This window comes from Melozone crissalis, unplaced genomic scaffold (assembly GCF_028551555.1).
Source record: "Melozone crissalis strain CALT ecotype California unplaced genomic scaffold, PUWL_Pcris_2 ptg000106l_1, whole genome shotgun sequence".
Taxonomy (NCBI): Eukaryota; Metazoa; Chordata; class Aves; order Passeriformes; family Passerellidae; genus Melozone; species Melozone crissalis.
In genome coordinates, this window is record NW_026535883.1 from 547,687 (window position 1) to 571,648 (window position 23,962).

Sequence of the window (23,962 nt, forward strand, 5' to 3'; positions counted from 1 at the left end):
GAGCTGCAGCAGCCAAGACAATTCAGCAGCAGCCTCCCAAGGGTGTAACTTGTTCCAAAAGGACCCTGTTCCAAACCCTCACCGCTCCAACTTGTGTTTTTGGGATCTGCTGTCTCACCCATGTCCAGGCAAACCCACAGTGCAGTTAATGGGCCTCCACTTTCCCCTCTTCTATTAAACCACCCCCAGATAAATTTCCTATGCTTCCTGCTTAGATTAGCAATGGCCATTTGTGAGGATGCAAATGAAGCATTCTTCTCACACTGAGCTCACCACCTTGTCTGGGACCTCAAGCCACTGCCAACCCAGCCCTCCCCTGCCAAGGGACAGGATTTGCATGATGTGTGGCTGCCCCATGAACGTTTTTAAACACATATTAGGGACTAGAAACCAGGCATTTCATTGCCATGTTTTAGAGAAACGACGAGTAACGTTTTTAATCCAGCTGTGGCTGACTTGGCTTCTGAAAATCTCAATTTCCTGCCGTTTTTAAGGGCTCAAATCAACGTAGGGTTTTGGCAGCTGAACAATGCACATGTTCCTGGAGGAGGAGGAGGATATTGATACAAACAAAAACACACCCCCACACACAGCCTGTTTGGTTTTAAGTAACTTATTAAAGCTCCAGTCCCACTGTCTGTAATAAATCTTTCAGCTAATGACAATGGAAGGTAAATACTGCACCTGATGATCTCTTTCCTTGTCCACTTGGGTTTGAGGACTTGAAATGATCAGAGATCAGTTAATGAATTCTGACCCCTGATACACAGTTCAGCATCACACGAAAATTTAAACAAAGCTTTTCTGTGTGTTTAATTTAACACATAGAATTTTTCTCCTGTTACCCTTAAGACCTCTTCCCCTTTTCCCCCCAGAAAACAGACAATTGGCAGCAGACATCCAGCAACAGGTTTTGCCTTTTCCTGCACCATTATTTTGCTTCATGCATGTATTTTTTCCATTTCCTCCCCTTGCATCAAGCAATAAATTAAGTAGTCACAAGCTTAACTCTATCACTCACTACATGACTTTTCAGTTTCACAGTAATTTAACAGATTAATGCTAGTTCTGACACAAACTTCTCCACGGATTTTTGATGCATGGAATGCCCCACTGTCAAGAAACTCCTAGAGCTACATCTCTCCTGAATGCTCCCATTCACCTTCTTACACCATGACCCATTATAAGAAAAGAACTGTGAAAATTAATTTCATTCCAAAATTACAAATTCTGCTCTGCTCAAATTGTTTTGCAGATTTCAATTTTTCCTGTCCCATGGCAGCACATGAGAAAAAAAATGAATGTTCATGGATTCATTAACCACTGATGCATTGTTGGGAGCAGGAAGAAAATGCACAAGGTTTTCAAAGCAACTTCCCAGCAGGGTAAAAATCAGCCTTATTTTATGGATGATGGCAAATACACTGCAGAAAGAATATACATAATTTGTTAACTAAAAGCCTTCATCAAGGCCTACATTTCCTAGTTGTTAGACTCATATTTAATTTATGCAACCTGACCTTCCCAATTCAAAAATCTTACCTGGCATCTCCTTTTGAAAGGTTGGTGTTTACAGGGTGAAGAATAACCTTGTTTGCATCCACATCCACCACACATTTTGTATGCAGATCAAGCTCTATAAAGAAATGAGAGAGTGTCAAGTGCTGCTCCTAAAGCACTGGGATTATATACACCATTACTTCCTCCAGACACCAAATTTATTCATGCAGCCTGACAGCCACCCATCAGCCAGAGAATAGAAACAGGACTTTTGCCAAATTCCACTTCTAGGGATATTCTGATGGGATGGATCCTGTCCAGCTTTAAAGCAAGCACTCTTTTCAAAGCAAGAAAAAGCATTTGGGTTTCACTGAAGGACAATCAGCATATACAAGGGCAGTATGAAATTTCTTCTGGGGGAAAAGAACCATTTAGGCTTGGTACCACTTTGACAGCTCTTCTTATTGCTCCCTCAATGCCTCACAGGGAAAGCTGCCCCTGCCATCTGCAGCACATTTTCCCTGGCCACTGCTGTGATACGGTGCCAGCTGTCAGTCCTGGGGCACCTGCTCTCAGAAATTCAAGTCCCATCAAAAATAATTTAGGTGCAAGCATGTAGAAAAGAGCTTGTCCTTCCCCCACAGGCTCCAGGCAAGTCCAGCTCTCCCAAGTGGCATCAGGCAGTGGGATGTGGACTATGAGTAATGAGGATATTTGGAGTGTGTGAGAATTCTCGGCTGTAGAGGCGGGGAAAGCAAAATAAAAGCTTCAGATAACACTGAGAGCAGTCCAAGGTATCCACCCAGTGACAAATGGAGTTAGGTATGGGATAAAGCACACAGCCTGCACCAAAGTCACTGCTGTAGGACATGGGGCCTGGACACAAAAAAGTCCCTGCACAGTGACACTAACGCTGGAAAGGGCTCCCAAGTGCTGATTCTGATGGGTGTCATGGCCAAAGTCACTGCTACAGACCCCCAGGACATGGGGCCTGCACACAAACATGTCCCTGCACAGTGACACTGGCCCTGGAAAGTGCTGATTCCAATGGCCATGACACACTGTTCACACCCAAAGTCACTGCTACACACATCAAGGACATGGGGCCTGCACACAAGTCCCTGCACTGGCCCTGGAAAGGGCTCCCAAGTGGTGATTCTGATGGGTGCCATGGCCTAAGTCACTGCTACAGACACCAAGGACGTGGGGCCTGCACACAAACAAGTCCCGGCATGGTGACACTGGCCCTGGAAAGGGCTCCCAGGTGCTGATTCCAATGGCCATGACACACTGTTCACACCCAAAGTCACTGCTACAGACACCAAGGACGTGGGGCCTGCACACAAACAAGTCCCCCGGCATGGTGACACTGGCCCTGGAAAGGGCTCCCAGGTGCTGATTCCAATGGCCATGACACACTGTTCACACCCAAAGTCACTGCTACAGACACCAAGGACGTGGGGCCTGCACACAAACACGTCCCTGCACAGTGACACTAACCCTGGAAAGGGCTCCCAAGTGGTGATTCTGATGGGTGTCATGGACAAAGTCACTGCTACAGACACCCAGGATGTGGAGCCTGCACACAAACAAGTCCTCGCACAGTGACACTAATCCCACCACCCCTGGAAAGGTCTCCCAGGTGCTGATTCTGATGGCCATGACACTGTTCACACCCAAAGTCACTGCTACAGACACCCAGGACGTGTGGCCTCCACACAAACAAGTCCCTGCACAGTGACACTAACCCTGGAAAGTGCTCCAAAGTGCTGATTCTGATCGGTGCCATGGCCAAAGTCACTGCTACAGACACCCAGGACATGGGGCCTGCACACAAACATTTACAACAGCTTCTAGAAACAAAAATCAGTTGAGTCAGACCTGTTTTGGGAATTACCAACTATGAATCAAGTCCACTTTTCAATTTATTTTTAAAAAGCGGTGACATCAACTCTCCTAGAACTCTAACACCTAAAACTCGTACAGCCCTTGACAAAGTCATAGAAACTCTCCAAAGATGACAAGCTCATCGCTGTATTCCAAAAAAACCTTTTTTTTACAATTTTATGGAAAAATATGCAACTTTGTAATCTCTTTTTTCAGTAGAACCCTTCTGAGACAGAACCTTTGTTAATAACAGAATAACTTTTTCTTCCCTACAAATTTCCCAAGACTATTTTTACCATTTTAGAGATGATAGCACAAATTGTAATTAAGGCCAGAACTAAATTAAGTTAGCAGGTCAAGAATGGTGACACTGGGCCTGGAAAGGGCTCCCAAGTGCTGATTTTGATGGCCATGACACACTGTTCACACCCTCCCACGCCAGGATGACGAGGGGCTACAGGGAATAACCTCCACACAGGGTTCAGCACCTCAGCTGAATCACCCAAATACTCTCGTGTCTAATCATGTTAATTATAATCCTCATCCTCCTTCATCTCTGCTCTTTCCTCCTCAGTCACCTGTACTTGCTCTTTCACCTCACAGCACCTTATAAACTCAGTCTGGAAATCTCTCAGGCTGTGCTTATTGCACAGCATCTTGCAGACTTCTCTCTCCTGGTAAGTGACACAATAATAAGAGGGAGTTTCTTCCATGAAATGTTGGAAAATTGGAAAGAAATTTTATAGTTTTTTGCTACCTCACACACAGCAAAACTCGAGATCACTGGCCAAAGCAGGCAGTCACATGAAACTGCAATTCTCCTGAGCAAAATTGCTCCTCTGTTATTACACAGTGCTTCTGCAGGAGGAAGAGCCAGACGAGTTCCAGAAGCCAGTGTTTATTTTAATTTCTCCCCACACCCTGAAAGCCAATTTACCTATCATTAATATGCAACACATGCTTGCTCAGATGAAACCACGTTCTCCATACGTCCCATATCCGACAAGGCACTTTATCTTGGTCTGGCTGGTTAGTGATTAACACTCTGTATTGCACTGACCTGCTTTTCCCAGCTCCTGAGGAAGGGTTTTACCTGCCCCATGCAAAGCATAAAGGTCTGCAAGCAGCATGCTTTCTGCCACGTTTTTAAATGCAGCTCTTGAGAGAGAACGCCCATGGCAGGCTTTGCATCCATGACTGCCCAGTGAACTCCATCTTACCAGTGCTCATTAAACCTCTCTTTGTGAAATTACCTTAAGAAAGCATACAAGCAGAATAAAAGACTTCCTTAAAGTCAAATGTTGTCGCAAGAAAAAAGGTTCAAAGCCAATTTGTCCTGTGCAACACACCTTGTTTGATTATCACTCTCACACAGGTAATGCTAAAACCCCTCACCTTGGTGTGCAGCATGATTTTGGAAAATGTGTTGGAGCCAAACTAGCAGCTATTTTCAAACAGAGAGGTTCCAGTCCTTTTCTCCTGTCCCTGTTGCTCACCTTCTGCCACTGCCATGCTCAGCAGATCCTCTGTAACTCATCTCAAGTTACTTCAACAGCAGAAAACTACTCAGCATGGAAAATGGATGTACCCAGACCTCATGGAAAGCTCCATCAGCCCATTGAAAGCTTGGCCATGCAAACAGGTGGGGAGAAGGAAGAGAGGAGCAGTGAGAGATCTTGTCCCAGCTGAGGTGAACTGCTCCACCAGTTCATGGTGTCACATGAAACAAACCCCTAAGAAACAGTTATATTGAGCCTCTAAGCTGGGTCTGGATCCAGACAGCCTTAAGGCTGCTTATCCCAGTTACCTTGGCCAAAGGCTCACATGGAAACTCTCCTTTCAGCTGTTTAAATCCTGTTTGAACAGCACATCATTCACTTTCTTCAAATCCTGCCTCCATCACATTCTTTGGCAAATTTTTAAATTCTTTAATGCTTCCGGTTCACCGAGAGATGAATCTTACATCAGCCACTACTGAAACTCATATCATCATCATTTCCATCTCATTACATTTTTAATATCATTAAAGCAGGTTGGCCTTATAGTCAAATTATCTGCCTGCTCTTTTGGATATTATCACACAAGGACTCCACCCTTACTTTTACTAGTTTCAGTGTCTCCCAGCTGAGCTGGGTACTTGCTGCTCCTGAACAACAAGCAAAATTGGGATGCACCAAGATAAGATCAGAAGGATGCACATCCAAACACCCCAATTAATTCCTCCTGTAGTAAGGACTCACTTATCAGAGTTTGGTATTATTTTCTTCAACTATTTAGGTGTGTTTTTTTCAGGCAGCATGGAATTCAGAAATTAAAGGTGAAATTAAAAGATGACAGAAGCAGCTCATTGAAGATTTATCTCAAATTTTGCACCTCAGACAAAAAGAAAATCTCATCTGTTATTATTGCTAACTTGCTTCTAGCTTCAGTCATTACTGAGCAAACACAATCAACTACTCACTTGCTTCATAAAATCAAGAAACTAATCAGCTAATTTCTCTGTGAAGAATAAAAACTCAAACTCTCAACATCAAGAACCATTTATTGCAGAGAATGAAAATCTCTTCCACAGCTTCAGAGTAAGAGAGCTGTGACATCCATAATAAAAGGGTAACACTTATCTGAGTCACTTCTCCACATTTACATTTCACAGCAGTACAAGTGTTAAGCAAAGCTGGGCTGGGTGTAAGAATAATTGTTAGAGTGTTGTGTCCAAGCTGCTCACAGAGAGTTCCTTGGATGAGTTTTTATTTCACTTGTGAAACTGGAAGGTGGGAGTTGAAGGAAGCCACTCTCCTTCCCCATTCCCTTGATTTTTCAACACCTCACATGACTTTTCTAAAACTGGGATTCAGTGTAGATCATAGTTGAAACCACACTTGTGTAAGTCCCAAATCACTACTATGCCTTGGATAGCAGCTTTGTGGGTGCTGTAAAAATAACTCCCCATCACTTTGGGCTTTTTCACTAAGAAATTCAGTGAGTTTCAAACAGGATGGAAAAGTTAGCAAGCAAGAGAGAGCTGGAAAAGCAAACCCAGGATGGTGGATTCAGCAGGCACTGGCCCATTCCCACCACAGGTAAGAATTTCCAATCCCTCTGTAACAGCAGTCACATGTCTGGTAATCATAAACTCACCACAGCAGATTTTCCACAACAGAGTTAAGAAACACTGGCAAAGGTGCCACTTGAAATTGCACTAATCAGGTTTGGGGCAGAGACAAGGAATGTGTGTGAATCCTGGAGTACGGGGAAAGAGGTATTTTGGAAAATGTTGGATTGGAAATTCCTGTCTTGGCTTATGGATCTGGCAGGGAACTGTTTCCATGGACTGGCTGCAACTACTGACAACAGAGGTTGGATAATTGTGTACCCAACTCCAGAGGCTGACTTGGGTGGCAAAACAAAAACACTTGAACTGCCATGTGGTGACACTGAATCTTCCTCAGCCATAACCCTAAAAACCATCCCACTGCAGGCCACTGCATTTCAGACCCAAACAAAATGATCCTAAGAGAAGGCTTGTGCAGGGCAGCTTGAAATAATCTTAAAGTGAACAATGACACAGTAAATAAGGGAATATGCAAAGTTTTAAAGTAATGTTTGGGGGTGCATGGTGTAGTAAGAGCTTTTAGTACCACAGCCAGGGTAGATGAAAGGTCTGTTACAAATTATTTCTCCACATTTTCAACTTTGTATTCCCTATTTTTTCTCATTGTATAAGATGGCAGCAACTTTCCTGTGCCTAGAAGTGCTACAAGAGAGCGGGAGAGGGACTTGGGACAAGGGATGGAAGGACAGGACAAAGGGAATGGCTTCCCATGGCCAGAGGGCAGGGATAGATGGGATATTGGGAAGGAATTGAGGCCCTGGCACGGGTTTCTCAGAGAAGCTGTGGCTGCCCCTGGATCCCTGGAAGTGTCCAAGGCCAGGCTGGATAAGGCTTGGAGCAACCTGGGATAGTGGAAGATGTCCCTGCCCATGGCAGACGGTGGAATAGGATGAGCTTAAGATCCCTTGTAACCCAAACCATTCCATGATTCTATGAATTAAGGGAAAGCACTTCCCAGTTAATCAAGAGCTTTGATTTCCAGGTAAGTTTTTCCATTAGATCTCAATTAAAGAAATTCGCTTATGATGGTTGATAACATTCCAGCCCTTTCAAATACCGAGCCATGAACCTGGTGTTACAAGACAGGTCAAATAAAAGTTGTCTCCAACTCCTCGTGGTCCCACTATCAGATTTAGGGCAGCTGTACCTTCAGTGCCATCTCAGGACCCTTTGGAGATGGGCCTCAGGTTCTATAGAGTCACTGGGAACCAGAACAACTGGCCCTGCAGAGATTCACAAAAGCTGCAAAAGCCAACGGAAGTATAACAAATAAAATGTGAAAGGTTTAAAGTGCCCCTCCTAAACTCATAAGCCAAAATTGGCCCCAAACACAAAAGCGCAAATAATCTCCTGTGAAGACAGACGATAGAAATTTTATATTTTAAATTGCCAGTAGATTTTCAGGAGATTAACATTCCCTTGGAGGTTAGTCCTGGAATGTTGTACCCTGAGCCGTCAAGTTGCATTGGATAAGAAATCACAATTGGTTTCTCATAACTTTCTTGGTCTGGAAAAACAAACGGCAAAAACTGAGAAATGTTTAAACAGTAAATTAAAATATTTGTTTATCACACAAATCAATTAAAAAAAAAAAAGAGAGAAGCTGTTGTTTGGGGTCTTCTGTTGTTTTTTTGTTTGAAAAAGAAATGTGAAAGCCAGTTCAAAGACAACAAGTCCTCAAGTTTCCCTGCCAAGATTTGTTTCCCAAGAGTGACTTATCTCTTTGCCACGTAGGAGCCAATACAAATAAAGGCAAAACTAACGGAGGAGATGAGTGAATGTGAAAATAACTTCCATCTACATGATAATGCTGAGGGCTTATATGGAAAAAAGAGTGTAAAGCAAGACATAGTGATAAATTCTGACAAAAATAGAGTAATTTCTTGTATTTTACGTCTACCAACATGAAGGCACCTTTCAAGCTTCTCTTGTTATATGAACTGCTCAAATGTAAGTCATGAAATTTTCAGTTTGCAGCAATTAAAGGTCATTAAATATGTAAGAGTGCATCTGGAAGGGCACATGATGCTATCAAAGCTTGCCCATGAGGGGAAAATCAACTCACGAGCACATGGAACAGGCAAGGTGCCCTCTCATGTTAATTCCATGTTGTCCAAATGCTTAAAAATGTGTTCTATTCTCTGCTGCTTCGTTTTCTGCAAGGAAAGAGCTTCCCAAGCAGCTTTAGTGAAGGCACTTCATGGATCTGGACACGGACCGTGTCACAGCTCACAGCCAGCTCCGCTGCTGCAAACACCCCTGGGCTCGTGGGGACAGAGTAAATAAATCAGTGTGGGGACTCTGGTGAGCTCCCAGGGAAGCTCAGCACTCTGGAATTATTAACAGGCATGAAATGCCAGAGTTTGCTCAGCCACCCAGCACCCAAAAGCCAAGGCAGAGCTGTTCCAGGTGTATCTGATCTTCAGGAGGAGCAGCCAAGGGTGAAACCAGAGCAGCAAGGGAACCTCCCCCTGCACTTGGAGCTCAGAGGGTGCAATTAGCACTAAAATTCTTGGGAAGGTGCAATTAGCACTAAAATTCCTTTGTGGCATCCACGATGGATGTCTGAGAGTCTCTGGCTGTGGGGAGGAGTAAGGCTGTAGCACCTCAGGAGCTCTTAAAATACAATTGCCTCACAAGATGAAACATTAACTGTGCATCCTTTACCCATTTGGCACCTTATCTCAAGGTTAATCCTGCTCATAGCCCAAACACTGTTTTATGGCTTATCAACCATCACCAGGAAATATTCCAAACTCCAGGCACTCGTGTATGACGAGGATAAAGGTGAAGAAAAGCCCTGTGGTTTGCACACTGCCATCAGGATACAACAGGTGCCATTTCACGCCCTCTGATACTGTAATTAATCTCATAAATCCGCTTGCACAAACTCCAATTTATAGATAAATTGTCTCTGGTGTAATTTCCATGGGAAAACAAACAAACAAGAGCACGGGAACAACCACACCTCCTCACCTCAAACCCCAAAAACATTTCAAATGGAAATGAAATCTCCTCCAAGAGGAGTAGGAGGACATAAAATTACCACCTGACACAATGATCAGAAGCTTGTACAGATACAGAAGCAAATTCCTTCCTCACTTTAGCATTTAAGTGTGAGAAGATCCCTGTTTCAACACTGATAGTGTGGATAAATATTGATATCAACATAACAGGTACCTGAATGTGTATTTACAGACAATCCAGCTATTTAAACTGGAACTGCAGCTCTTACACTACAGTTCTCGAACAGTTTAATCCAGATATTTAAACTGGAGCTGCAGGTCTCACACTACAGTTCTAGAACAGTTTAATCCAGATATTTAAACTGGAACAGCAGGTTTTACTCTACAATCCTAGGATAGTTTAATATGGCAGCATTGCCAGAACACAGGCAGTTGCTTTCCTGCATTTTCTTTTTTCAAAAATTATTGACCCAAGTTAGATCAGTTTGGACTGGCTTAAGCGGCATCAGCCATATCCTTGAGCATAAGTCATGTTCTTTTAAAATAGAGCAACTTTTATCAGTATTAATTAACATGACACTGAACTGATTCAAAAGCACAAGGAAACACAATGACTTAAGGTATTTATGTACTGCCTGTACCCAAACATCACCTGAAAACAAAGCATTCAGTCAGAAAAATCTTAATTAAAAAGCCTTCAGCTGTCATTTGCTTTGCTTCATGGTATGGCTTGAGATTTGCATTTACCTGAAATATGATGAACATCTGCTAAGAGAATTCAAACACGACACTTATGAAAGGAAATCCACCTCAAATCTTAAATAAAACAGCAAAAGAACTTCCTGATTGTTATCAAACCCCCATTTGAATAACGCAGTGCACTAGGAAATACTTCAGTGAATTACAGAGCCAAGAAAATAAAAGACCAGGAGCCTTATCTAACAGAGCAGTACTGAATTATTTAATTCATAAAAGCCTGTTAATCGAGATCCCAGTTTGCAAAGCAGCAGGGATGTAAAAAAAGACGCCTCAGTTGCCACCCAGGAGAGCCTCCAACCTCAGACGTGGCACTGAGAACGTGTGGGCACAGCAGCATTTTTATAAAAGCAAAACTTCCACACAGGCTTGGTAGGACTGAGGTCTAATTTGAAGCAAGATCTAAAATAAAGTAGCCTGGATGCAAAAAAAAACCCCCAAACCCAAGTACAATTAGAAATGCTTCCCCTCACTAAAAATTACTGCTATAAAGTGAGTTTATGGATTACCTCTCTGCATGAGAATGGAGCAGGACCCTCAATCCAAACACCTTGAAATGTGAGTGCTATAAATAACCAATTATTTGATACACAAATCCCTTCCACATGCAGGCAAGGAACCCATTATACTTTTATGAGCTGTAAAAAACTCCTAACAGTTAAGCACACCACTTTTATTAACCTAATAAACCCTTGCCTTAAGAAATTCATAACTCAAACACCAAAGACAACCACCACCACCACAAGTAAACACCAAGAATATTTCAAAGCTTAACTTTCCACAGTCTCAGCCATCTGACAGGTTTGTAATGTTAAGCCCTTTGCTACAGAGGGAAGGAAAGAACATTACTCGTGATCCTGAAGAAAACAAATACTTGCTTCAGGTCCAAAGCTCCAGAAGTCCATACAAATGCTGCTCAGAACAAAATGTGTATAAAAGAGCTTCCAGGAAAGCTGCCTCTTGCCTCAAAATGTAATAAAAAAAAAAAAAAAAAAAAGCAAGGCCACAAAAGTCTTGGAAATTGATGACTCTTCAGAAAATCAGTTACACAAATGCTTAAGTTTAACATTAAAAAGGTAAGAAAAATTATTGCCTTGGTATCACTGTTTCTATAAATTCAAGGTGCATCAGAAATACCATAGGGAGGTACCAGTTGTTTAGACCTGACCAAAACATCTGGACTATGACAAATAATCTGCTGGGGAAAAAAAAAAACAACACTTCCAGGACATTTTGTTTGAGGGAGAAAACTACATGGATCTTCTAGGCTAGACTTAAATGGATTTAGGCATCACTCACAAATAACAGGGTGTTTAATAGCAGCAAACTGCCCAGAGTGGGGGGTTCAGGCCCCCCTTCTCTCTGAGGAGCATCAAGGACTGATACTCAAATGTCCCTCACTCCTGACAGGAGTCATCCTCTCCATAAGATTTTTAAGTTTATACAGAATAAAAGACAAACAGAAGTTGGACTTGTGGGTCCCTTCCAACTCAGGATATTCTATGAAAGAGAATACCAAGATACAATCTAGATTTCTCTAGATTCCTTTACTTCCCCCACTGCTTCCCCAGAGTTCCTGGCTGGAAAGGAACATGAGGACAAACTCAGGGCTGAACAGATGAAGGATATATGTGGGAGGGAGAGGTGCATTAGTCACCCCTGGAGATCCCAAACTTCACTGATGGAGGCCCTGTGCAACCTCATCTCATCTGACGTGCTCCAGAGGTCCCTTCCAACCTGAATTACTGTCTAATCCCAGGGGTGAGGAACACCAAGCAGAGTCAGGAGACATCTGGGGCACAGCCAAGGAAATGACCTATGTCAGGAAAGGGACATGAGCAAGAGGAAAGCCCAAATCTGTCACCGACACCGGGCACCACCTTACAGCTCCTGTCCCGGCTCCCACCAACTCCTCCACACTGCCACTCCATCTCCTCCAAACTATTCTCTGGAAGGATGGGTTCTCCTCAATTTTGAAACCTGGCACCTCAAACTTTAACAAAACTTTTGGTCAAAATATCCTCAGTTTCCCTAAACCACCAGACTGTAAAGAAATCAACTCCATCTCTTGTTCTGGAAGTGGGACTCGGAAGCTCTTGTGAACTCAGTGAACATTCCCCTGCTGATGTTTTATAGGTGTAGAATCACTGTATTTAACACTTTAACCCTTTTTTTTTTAATAGAAAGGAATTAAAAAAATATTATATGTCAGGTGATGTAGGCAATAAAGGCCTTCCCCTCTCCCTCCTTTTTTTGCTCCAACTACTAAACTCACTTCACTGGATTCCCTTTCCCCAAAAGGAATTATTGGCATACTCCTGTGAGAATGTGGGATTAAAAAAAGCCATCCTACACTTTCTTGGATTTCTGCCTTCTTCACCTTCCCATTCCTTGGCTGAAGCTGCCTTTTCATACTCGCTTCCTCATCATCCAGAGCAAGTTTTTCTAATTAAGACAAGTAATAAACATTTAAACAGCTGCCCAGACCACGGTCGGATTAACATAACCCTTAGGCAAGTTTCGTTGAGGGGAAAAAAAAAACCAACAACAACCCAAAAACAACAACAAAAATTTTTCTTGTCAATTCTCGCTTCCTCTTCTGTATTTTCTTGCTTGTTTTTTGTCCTTGTGTCGCTGTCATCTGGTTCACAGCGTCCCACTCAAAGCACCCAGGGCTGGAGAGCAGCGGGGTGAATTAGCACGGGGCAAAATGCAGAAAAAGAGGCATTTTCCCCCAAATCCGCAAAGCAGGAAGAAGGAAGCGCTGTCCCAGCAGGAACCGGCTGTAAAGCAGGTGCTGAAAGGGCTGTTCCCCGGGGGAGAGGAGGGGACAAAATAAAGCCAAAAACCCAGGCTCGGGAAAAGATATCGGGAGAGGGGGGTGAGCACAGCGCGGCTGCGGCCGCACAGCCGCCTGTGCCTGGCCGGGCTGTGTCTATTAATAAATAAATAATGAAGGACACACGGACACGCACCGATTCACCCGCACTGGGACACACCTGTCCCGACCGACACCTGTCCCCAAGGACCGGCACCCCCGGCCCGCGCCGCTCCCGGGAAGGACAGAGCAGGGGGATGCTGAGGAAGAAGAAGGAGTCTCACCTCGCCGGTTCATGGGGCGGACACGCACCGCCACCTTCACTTTGGAGTCCCCCATCGTGCCGCTCCAGCCTTCCCGGCTCCCCCGTCCCTGCCCGGCTTCCGTCTGCCGAGGGAGAGCCGGAGCGGGGAGGAGCGCCGGGGAGGGAGGCGCCGGGCCGGGCCAATGCCGGACGGACTACAACTCCCAGCGAGCATCGCGCAACGCTACGCCTCCTAAGATCCCGGCGGGCCGCCGTGGTGTGCGCTGGGAGATGTAGTTCTTTCTGCTGTCCCCGGCCTGGTAACGAGGCAGGCTGGCTGAATCACGGAATTAATTAAATCACGGAATTAATTAAATCACGGAATTAATTAATGTGGAATTGATGTGGAGTTCAACCTGTGATCCATCACTACCTTGTCACCAGAGCACTGAGTGTCATGTCCAGGTGTTCCTTGGACACCTCCAGGGATGGGGACTCCAAAACCTCCCTGGGCAGCCCCTGCCAATGTCTAAGCAGAGAATCACAGAATTGGTCAACTGGTCCAACCTCTCCCCTCAAGCAGGGTCAACCAAGAGCACAGGGCACAGGACTGCATCCAGACAATCCTGGAACATCACCAGTGCGGGAAACTCCACATCCTTTCTGGTTGACCTGTTCCAGTGCTCAATCACTGCACAAGAGAGAAGCTCTTCCTCATGTTCAGGGGGAACTTCCCACGCACCAGATTTTCTGTGAGTAAATTCTTCCTAATGACCAACCTGGCACAGCTTGAGGCTGTTCCGTCTCACCCTGTCCCTGTTCCCTGGGAGCGCAGCCTGACCCCCCTGGCTGTCCCCTCCTGTCAGGGAGTTGTGCAGAGCCACAAGGTCCCTCCTGAGCCTCCTTTTCTCCAGGCTGAGCCCCTTTCCCAGTTCCCTCACCCCTCCTGGTGCTCCAGCCCCTTCCCCAGCTCCATTCCATTCCCTGGACACACTCCAGCCCCTCAATGTCCACATTGAAGTGAGGGGCCCAGGCATTGTATGCTTGGATGTGGAGTCCTTCAGAATAGAGGGATTTGTTAGGGTGTGCAGCCAAAATGGCATTTATAGAGTGGAAGGAGATCAAGGTCACCCCAGACCCTGCCACTCTACCCTTGGGGGGCTGCAAGGGATGCCCATCACACCTGAGTCCCCTCCTTTGGGGAAAATACTAAGGTATTTAATGTTGAGCAGACAACAGCATCTCCACTGGAATTTACACACCTCACCTTGGGATTTCCTCTGTGTTCCATGGGGATTCTGTCCATCAGAAATCACTTTATAAGTAATATCATGTCAAATATCACAGAATCATAGGATGGTTTGTGTTGGAGGGGATGTTAAAAGCTCATCTTGGTCCAACCCCAACCCCTTCCACTATCCCCAAGCCCGGCCCTGGACACCTCCAGGGATCCAGGGGCAGCCACAGCTTCTCTGGACAACCTGTGCCAGGGCCTGCCCACCCCCACAGCCAGGAATTCCTTCTAAATATCCCATCTATTCCTACCCTCTGGCACTGGGAAGCCATTCCCTGTGTCATGTCCCTCCATCCCTTGTCCCCAGTCCCTCTCCAGCTCTCCTGGAGCCCCTTTAGGCCCTGGAAGGGGCTCTGAGCTCTCCCTGGACCCTTCTCCAGGCTGAACATTCCCAGTTCTCTCAGCCTGGCTCCAGAGCAGAGGGGCTCCAGCCCTTGGAGCATCTCCGTGGCCTTCTCTGGTTTTACTCCAACAGCTCCACATTTTTCCTGTGCCAAGGATCCCAGAGAACCATTATGAGCCACAAGCCAAGGTCAGGTCCTGTCTGCGTCTGGTTTCACAGAGCAGCTCCTGGTGGGACCAGTGTCAGCAAAGGCAGCTCAGTAAAAACCTCAGCACGAATAATCAGACACAGCCTGAACAATATCACAATTTATCCTCACCAGACCCCTCAACTGCTCAACCACAGCCACCTATTGTAAAGGCCGAGAACGAAACTAAAATGCAAAGATGCAAAAAAACCCCCAAACCTCATTTAAATGGCCATGGTTGAAAACCCTTGCAGCTGCTATTTTAGTTCAAAACAAGGATTCTCTCAATGTTGTTTTCAAAAGGCAGATTTCAGCAAGGACAGAAACCCTCCTCCAAAATTCACAGTTGTAATCCTTTGGCTTCCCAACACTGAACAAGGTTTTGTGACAGAAGTAAATAAATAACACATGTCCAAGTAGGTTCAAGATAAGATTTTGGCAGGTGGCACTTTTTGCCCAGAAGAACTGCACTCAATATTTATCATTTCATGCCTGTCTGACCTGAAGAATATCTTGTCAAAGCAGAAAGAAAACGAATATTAAGTTGGCATTTAAGTCACGCTGGGATTAATGCCCACGTTCCTAAGAAAATCCCAAGCAAGATGAGGGCTGGGAAGATGTCTTAAAGCTACAAAAAAATATTAAATAACAGCTCAGAGCAAGCAGAGTTGTGAAAGCTTGAAGCAAAAATTGAGTTTTTTATCTGCAGCAGGGCAAAGCATCATCTCTGCAGCTCCCTGGGAGAGGGGACATCCCACTCTGAGCCTGCACAGTTGGTCCTTGCACTTGTGAACTTGAGGATCCAGTTACAGGATGAAACCCAGCTTTGAACTTCTTGTGGTATTTTCCAGCTGGGGCCTCGACAAAACCGCACCAAGGATTTTCTGAAACCGAGTGCTTTGGCCGTGGAGATGAATTTAATCCCCATTTCCAGCTGAACACCACAAGTGGAGGAGGATGGGTGGTTTTTACCTCGGGAATTTGATTTGGAGAAATGGGAGGAAGCCCATGGCCAGATGTGAGCACTGCTGGGGATGGCAGGTGCCACCCAAAGCCAGCCCTTCTCCTGCATCTCCTCTCCTGTGTCACTCACCACTGGTTTAGGTAAAATTAAGCAGCAAATCTTTCAGGGGAAGGATCACACACCACTTTTTTATTTGCTCCAAAAAGGTCCCTGGTGCGTTTTAAGTGCAATCACACACTTGCAAGCTTTGTTCTGGTTTTCTACTCGGAATGAAGAATTCCTTTTAAAATCTGAAAAATCACTCTTTTAGCCTTCCTTCACTTCTATTAGCCAAGGAGAAAAGATATTTACATATTACCATTGCTATTTATTTTCTGTGAAGTTCTTCAAAGACAGAGACATCCTTAGAGTCCAGACACCCATCCCAATTTTGATGCTGCTGCTCGGCGCTCTGGGAAGATGCTCGGGAGCGATAAATTCTCATTCCTTCTGCAAGTCCTGCCTCTGCACTTTCCCTTTATGCTTCCCCCTGCTTCCTGCGCTGAATTACAGCAGTGCAGCTCCTCTTGCACTGGCACAAGCTCTGCCTCGGTGTAATTACCCCACTGTGAATTCCTCGACAAGGCCTTTCCCTGGCTCAGGGCTCCACAATCTGTGGGAAGCATCTCCCTGGAGGGGCACAGCTTGGAGGGAGGATATTGTTTCCATTCACAGCCCTGGAACATGCTAATTATGCTGGGAGGAAAGAGGGGGGGGGTGGCAGCTTTCACTTGGGAGGGACAGGCCGGGCAAATAGTTTGTGAAACGCCAACTTAACCCCATCTTGTAGGGAATTGTCTGCGGCTCCTTTCCCCCTTCCTAGTTACTGTAATGAGGGGCTGACTTCCCAGATTAGCTCTGGCTATTTAAATGCTAATTTAATTAACAAAACATCCTTGGTGGGGGGAGGAACTACTCGTCCCTCCCATTCATTTATCGAGTTTCTGAATGCGACACTGTTTTCATCAGGTTGAGGAGCCACAGTTATTGCTGCGCCCACCTGGTTGTGGCAGGGCTGGAACAGGGATGTGGATGACAAAAAAAACCCCCAGGTCCTTCATCTCTTTTTAAAAAATTGTGTATATATATATATATATATATATTTTAACAACTAAACTTGATTACTTTTATTTAAAAATGAGTGGTTATTTGTGTTCTGCCTGAGGCGTGCGTTATCACCAGCCTGCCAGGGAAGAAGTTTCTGCTTTTATCTTGATGAAGGTACCGAATTTTTCAGCTCTCAGATCATCTAGAAAGAATTTTATCTCCGGGCAAGCCAGAAAACACGAAAGTCCTTTGGTTCATCCCAACCACAACAAGCAACAAATCAAGAGCGTTTTAAATCCACTTTTCCATTTGTTCGGCTGCGCGCCGAAAGAGAGGCATCAATTATGGATTTGCTGTAGACCTACTTTGTGCCCATAAATCATTCAGGAGTTGGGAAACCAAACCAGGGGATCTTAGCAGGGTTTAGTCAAACTTTGAGGCCCTCACCACTTTTACAAAAAGCTCAGCATCCTTAGGACAGTCCTGGGATGCATCCAGCAGCTCTTTAGCACCTGCAGGGATCAGAACCTCACCACAAAATATGTGGTGAAGCGTTTAAAAAAATAAAACCTGTTGCTATTGTATATTTTTCAGAGATTTTTGTGTTGTCCAGTCCCTGGGGTAATAAGTTTTCATCTGATTTTGTCTTCTGGTTTATCTTGCTTTTCACCCTGAAGATATGAATGTATAAACGAAGTAGAAATTTGGAGGCATGAGCAAAACCAGAAGATGTTATGAATTTATTTCTACTTTAAAGCAAGTGCCAAGGAAAACCAATATTAAGAACAGGTAAAAAAAAATCTGAATAAAACAGCAAATCAATTTTTCCAAGTCAGTTGTGTCAAAATTCTGCTTGTTATAAAAGTTTATTTATTTATTTCCAGAGGAATTGCTGAAATTTATCACGCAACACATTGTGCAAATGAGCAGGTTCAGGAGATTCACCCCAATTCTTGCACAGCACTTTCTGTGCTTTATTATTTTTATAGGAGCTTTGTAAATTTGAAGGATTAATTGTTTCCAAGGCCATTCATAACTCTGAATTACACTGATCCTGAGATGGATTTTTAAAGGTATTTGTGTGTGACCTCCTGCCCTCACTGTAAAAAGAATCCCCAGATAAATAAACAAATCCTTGACGCCTTCTTGCAGCAAAATATAACAGTCAAGCCCCAAACAAACTTTTTATAGACATCTCCCACTTTTTAAAAGTCATTCCAAAGTTTAAAGTCTTGGCCATAAATTTTATGGCATTATAGGATGTGAACATTATTCTTATGTTACCCAGAGGGAATCCCAGGCTCTGATATCTCCGTAAATCCCATCCATGCCCTGTTTATGGAAGGGAAATTCCTTATAGCTGTGCTGTAATAGTGGGATTTCAACACAAATTTTACCTCTGGCAGCAACACAGGACCAGGTAATACCAGCAATTTATGTGCTGGTAGAATGACGCCACTAATGAGAATTTTCTCCTCTTTTTGACTAAAAATTTTAATTTTCCTTATCACCTCAGTTTGCTGATTCAGCCTGTGCCAAAGCAACTGGTTTTACCTGTCATGTTGCATTTTATTGGAATGGTTCTCTCCTCAGACAAAGATTCCACATTGGATTTCATCTGTGTGAAAATAAAAAATATTTTCTGTCTTTGGAGGAAACGGAAACTCTCCAGAGAGCTCAAAAAATACAAAATTCAGCAGGAGAGCAGGTTTAGCTGTTGCAAGACAAGTTTGTTGTCCCAGAAAAGCAAACCCCCCCCCCCCCCAACACAAGGCAGTCATCGATACTCTGAAGAATGCATATTTAGGGAGTTGTGTAATGTTTGCAGCTTTTATCTCCTCCTGATTCTGAGGCACAGGATCGGTGAGACCTCAACTGCCTCGGCTTCAAAGGCTGGAATGTGTCACAGCTTCATCTGCTCAATCACCTTCTTGCTGCAGAGGAGACACCTGCAAGAGCCACATTTTTGGGCTTTTTCATCAATCCTTACATTCTCTCGTCATCACTTTCCCTCTGACACCTGATCTAAACCTGATCTAAATTTTCTGGCTGCCTTTACACCAATAATAATAAAAATGATTTAATGCATTTTACAAATATCATCCCAGGCCAGCTCCAGATCTCCCCAGATCTAATGAGCTGGTGATTCGATTCTGAAACCTTGAAATTTTGATAAGTGGTAGTGATGCTGTCACCAGTGCGAGCCGCGGGATTTTATTGATGAAAAAAGATTTTATCAGCCACCAAAAATCCCTTTCTGACTCCACAGGCAAGAGTGACACCCGGTGGCTGTGGAGCAAAATAAAATCAGCTCTGATTGCGATGTTCCTTTTTTCTCTCTTCGTTTAGTGGTTATGTCCTGAATTTGGATTTCCACTGATCCTCCCACAGCCTTTCCTAGGTTTTGTCCAGCCTTGTGGTCATTAGGACATGAGGTGGGATTTGAACCATGTTTCATTTAAAATAACGAGATTGTTATTTCATTTAAAATAACAAGTTCTCAGAGAGAGGTAGATAGCTGGGAGGGTTTTTTTTTGCTTTCTGCCTGCTAGATGTTGTTTATTACACACTAAAAACTGTGGGACAAAAGGAATGAAACAGCATTTAGGAATGAAACAGCATTTTTCTACTACTACTCCGGATGTAACCTGAATACCTTCACTAAGTGGTTATTGAAGTGCACTGTGAATGGTTAAATACCACAAGGAGAGTGCTAAAAAAGAGATAAATTTGTAATATTTAATGAAAAATGGGCTTTTTTTGGGCTTTCACTTGGAATTTACTAAACATGAAAATGGAAATGTCCAGGTAATTACATCACTCACTGAGCTGTGGCTTTAATAAATGTCAAGAGTTGGCAGAGACCTGCTCAGAGCTGCTGTCACAAACTCCCCTGGAAATGTTCCCATGGAGCAAAGCAATGGTTTGGCTCCTAAATCCGAGTTCCTGAGATGTTTCTGTGTGGAAGAGCTGTGATATTCCATATTCCCTAAGGCACCCATCCCCATCTCAATGTGCAAAGAGAGGCAGCTCAGGTTGGGGTCTGAGCATTCCAGTTTGGTTTACTGGGAATGTAAAGCCCAGCTCTGGTATTTGGATCTTGATGCTGGCTCTGCTTCCAGTTCTCTGCTTCCCTGGTGCTGCTGGATTTAGGAGCTGGGTGATGGTTTCAGATTGGAAACATGGAGCAGGGGAGGGTTGTTGGAGATCTTGGTGCTCTGATCCCTCACTCATGGCTGGCTGCAAAATTAAGAAAATGCAGAAATCTCTCAAAATGTGGGAACATCTGAGTGAAAATAATGAAATTCTCTCTTGAATGAGGTAGAAAGGAGCATCACTTTTGTGTTACTAAATATTTTGTGTTTTCAAAATGCCAAAGAATCACATGATTTTGAGCATCACATGTCCCCAGGTGCCACATCCACAGGGCCTTAAACTCTCCCCAGGGATGGGGATTCCACCACTGCCCTGGGCAGCTGTGCCAGGAAGAAATGATTCCCAATATCCAATTTAAACCTCCCCTGGCACAGATTGAGGCTGTTCCCTCTCATCCTGTCCCTGTTTCCTGGCTGTCCCCTCCTGTCAGGGAGTTGTGCAGAGCCACAAGGTCCCCCCTGAGCCTCCTTTCCTCCAGGCTGAGCCCCTTTCCCAGCTCCCTCAGCCCCTCCTGGTGCTCCAGCCCCTTCCCCAGCTCTGTTCCCTTCTTTGGGAAACATCCAAAACCTTTGGGAAACACCAAACATCCAAACCTCCTTCTTCCATTGTCAAATAGCTTCACAGCTTCAACATAACTCTCAGCATTCAGCAAATATTGGATCAACAAATTTCATCTGGAGAAAGTGGCTCTGGAATGAAAATGTCCTCCTGTGCCAGGCTGCCCTTTGGCTTTTCCTTCTTTTCCATTCCCTTCTCCACCTCCATCTCCCTTTTTCCCTTCTCGAAGCATTGGCACTGGTGGAGATGCAGCAGAATGGGAGTTTTCAGAATCTTTAGCTCAGAAATCCACAGCCCTGAGGCCACACAGAAATCCTTGCACAGCCTCAGCACAGAACCTCAGCCCTTTGAGCTTCTCTATTTCTTCCTCTCCCTTGTGAGGTGAAAATAGCAAAAAGCCAAATAAAAGCATGAAAATGTGAAGCATCAGGGAGACTCAGCTGAGCTGAGTCCAAGGGCTGATCCAGATGTTGTGTTTGGTGTTGTGTTTTGTTGTGTTTTCCCATGGAAATGATGTGCTCAGGGCTTTGCCAGATGCAGCCAACCTTCACTGCCTCCAATTATCCCAGGGGTCTCCTGTGGCATTAAAGATTTCACTGAATGTGCTCCAGGAGCTAAGTCACTGCTAATCTGTGCTCAAATCATGAATTGCCAACATGGAAAAAAAAAAAAAGAGGAAAAGCTGTGTTGTTCACCAAGAGTTGGTGGGAACTTTCCCCCTTGATTTCCACAGGAGGTCTTTTATCTCCAGTTTTGCACATCCCTTTCTTGGCCAGTTTTTGACGCCTCTGATGTGTAGGAAGGTGCCATCCCTTACTCTTCCAGCCCAAAACTCATCTGAGTTCATGGGTGATGCTGTGCACATCCCTCGGGGCAGTGACTGGGTTAAAAGAGGCACCTACAAGTGGAATATTCACATGAATTAGCTAAACAAATCACCCTGCAAAAGGAGAACACTGATTCACAGCAGAACCAGAAATACTGGAGTGGTGCATTTGAGACTGGCCAGGGCATGCCCAGATTTATCCCAAATCAGAATTTGTATTTAATGATATATCCCAGAGCAAGGAGGAACCACTGAAATCTCTGAGCCCTCTGCTCTATGGAAATGATGAATTTACACACTGATTCTTTCCCTAAATCTTTAATTCTTTCCATAGCCAGAGCTGCCAGTGCTTTATCTCCACTTTGAGTCAGTTTTGGTTTTAATCCCAGCCTTCAGATAATTTTATCTTCACGCTCTAAACTGTATTGTAGATAGATGAGATTGTTTGCTTCTCACTCTGTGTTTTCTAAAGAGATGCTCTGAAACTTGCTGAAGGTTTGGATAGGAACAGGAGGGCACCATTCTGTCTTACTTCAGCTCCTAAAAATACAGGAAAAATTACAAATCCAACCACAGAAAGGGTTGCAAAGCACTGGAACAGGCTGCCCAGGGCAGTGGTGGAGTCACCTTCCACGGGAGAATCCCAAAAACGTGTGGATGTGGCACTTGAAGATGTGGTTTAGGGGTACCCATGGTGCTGGGCCTCTTTAATGATATTTTTCAGCCTTAAAGATTCTGTGGTTCCATGAGATCAATCATCTCCCCTGTCTTTGCACAGGAAAGAGAAGGAAAAAAGAACCTGTAAGACAATTCTGCTTTTCTGGAATAAGTATCAAAGATACATGGGATAAATTATCTTTTTTTGCTGGTGCTGATCTCTCTCTGGGGAACAGGAAGGCTTAGAGGGTCTAATTTGTAGTTTGATAAAGGGAAATGACTCCCACTCCAAACAACCTTTCCATGTTTTAAGGTTGCAGATCTGCAGTGATCCTCATTGCTGTCTCTCCAACCATCCCTGGAATCAGTGGAGCTGCTTTTTTTTTGGTTATCAGGGAGGTGTGTGGCTCTGGGAACAGGTTGTTCCAGCTGCTCAGAGATGCTTAGTGCCCTGCCTGGTGTATTTTACAGGAACTTGGCGCTTCAGGAACCCATCCTGGCCCTCCTTTGTGGCTTCCCACTACCAGAGGGTAGGGATGGATGGGATTTTGGGAAGGAATTGTTCCCTATGAGGGTGAGGAGTCCCTGGCACAGAGAAGTTGTGGATGCTCCTGGATCCCTGGAAGCGTCCAAGGCCAGGTTTGACAGGGCTTGGATCAACCTGGAATAGTGGAAGGTGTTGGGGCTGGACTGAGATGAGATTTAATCTCCCTTCCCACCCAAACCATTCCATCATCCAGATTCTTTCCCAGGCACTGATGTTCTCAGGCAGAAGGGGGAGCCCACACATTATTTTTTGTGTGTGATCCTCTCAAAGCAGCGACAAACCCATGAGAGCAGGAGCGATTTTGGAATACTGAGAATAACTCCTGCTTGGCTGGAGTTACAGCCACACACAGCCAGGGGAAGGCAGGGCCTGACTCCTCTTTTCTCTTCCTTTGCCACAGTGAGAAATCGAGGAAGATTTGAATTCTAAACAACTTTATCTTGTGTCATCACATCAGCTCGAATGCCAGAAAGAAGAATTTAATTAGGAACTTGTTGAACAAACAAAAATCCAGAGGTAAAACAGAGCCTTTAGAAACAGAGTAAGTCATTGCCGCGTGACATTTATTTTTTGCTAATTTACTTACACACCCACTGGGAAACCAAATAAGTCATCTGTAGAGTGCTGCTGTGGTTATTTGTACAGAAGCAGTGTGTCAGATGCTTCCCAAGGATTCAGGGGAATGTTAAACCATTAAACAAGCTCTGGGCTTTTGTTGGGAACTCCTCTCTGGATGAGCAGCTGAATGAAAGCACAGGGGAGGCTTTTTCATCCCTTACCAAACCCCCTTCAAATCTTTTCTCAGCACAGAAGCTTCCAGGCATGTCTTTAGTCACAGATCCTTCTCCAGCCCATGAACAACATTTTGATCCATGCTTGTGCATCCAGGGAATCCCCTGAGTTCATTTGAGCTTTGAGAGCCCCCACAGTTCATCCCCCTGGGATGGGTTTCTTGTTATTTTCTCCAATAAAAGGTTTGATGCTCTTTCTGAGGAGTTTGAAGCAAGGAGGTTCTTTTGACTTGTGGTTTTAACACCATCTCTGCTATTCTTTACAGAATT

At 44.5% G+C, this 23,962-nt stretch overlaps 1 protein-coding gene across 2 annotated transcripts in view; it reads right to left on the bottom strand.

Annotated features, from left to right (window-relative positions):
• Nucleotides 1-13,409, bottom strand: part of KIF13B (kinesin family member 13B) — a 123,592-nt gene extending 110,183 nt beyond the window's left edge. For both annotated transcript variants that reach the window (XM_054291693.1, XM_054291692.1), the window contains exons 1-2: nucleotides 13,324-13,409; nucleotides 1,543-1,636 (exon numbers count right to left, since the gene is read on the bottom strand). In XM_054291693.1, coding sequence (XP_054147668.1) covers nucleotides 1,543-1,636; nucleotides 13,324-13,378 — 149 coding nt within the window. In that variant the 5' untranslated portion in view covers nucleotides 13,379-13,409. The remainder of the gene's footprint in view (nucleotides 1-1,542; nucleotides 1,637-13,323) is intronic.
• Between the last annotated feature and the right edge of the window lie 10,553 nt (nucleotides 13,410-23,962).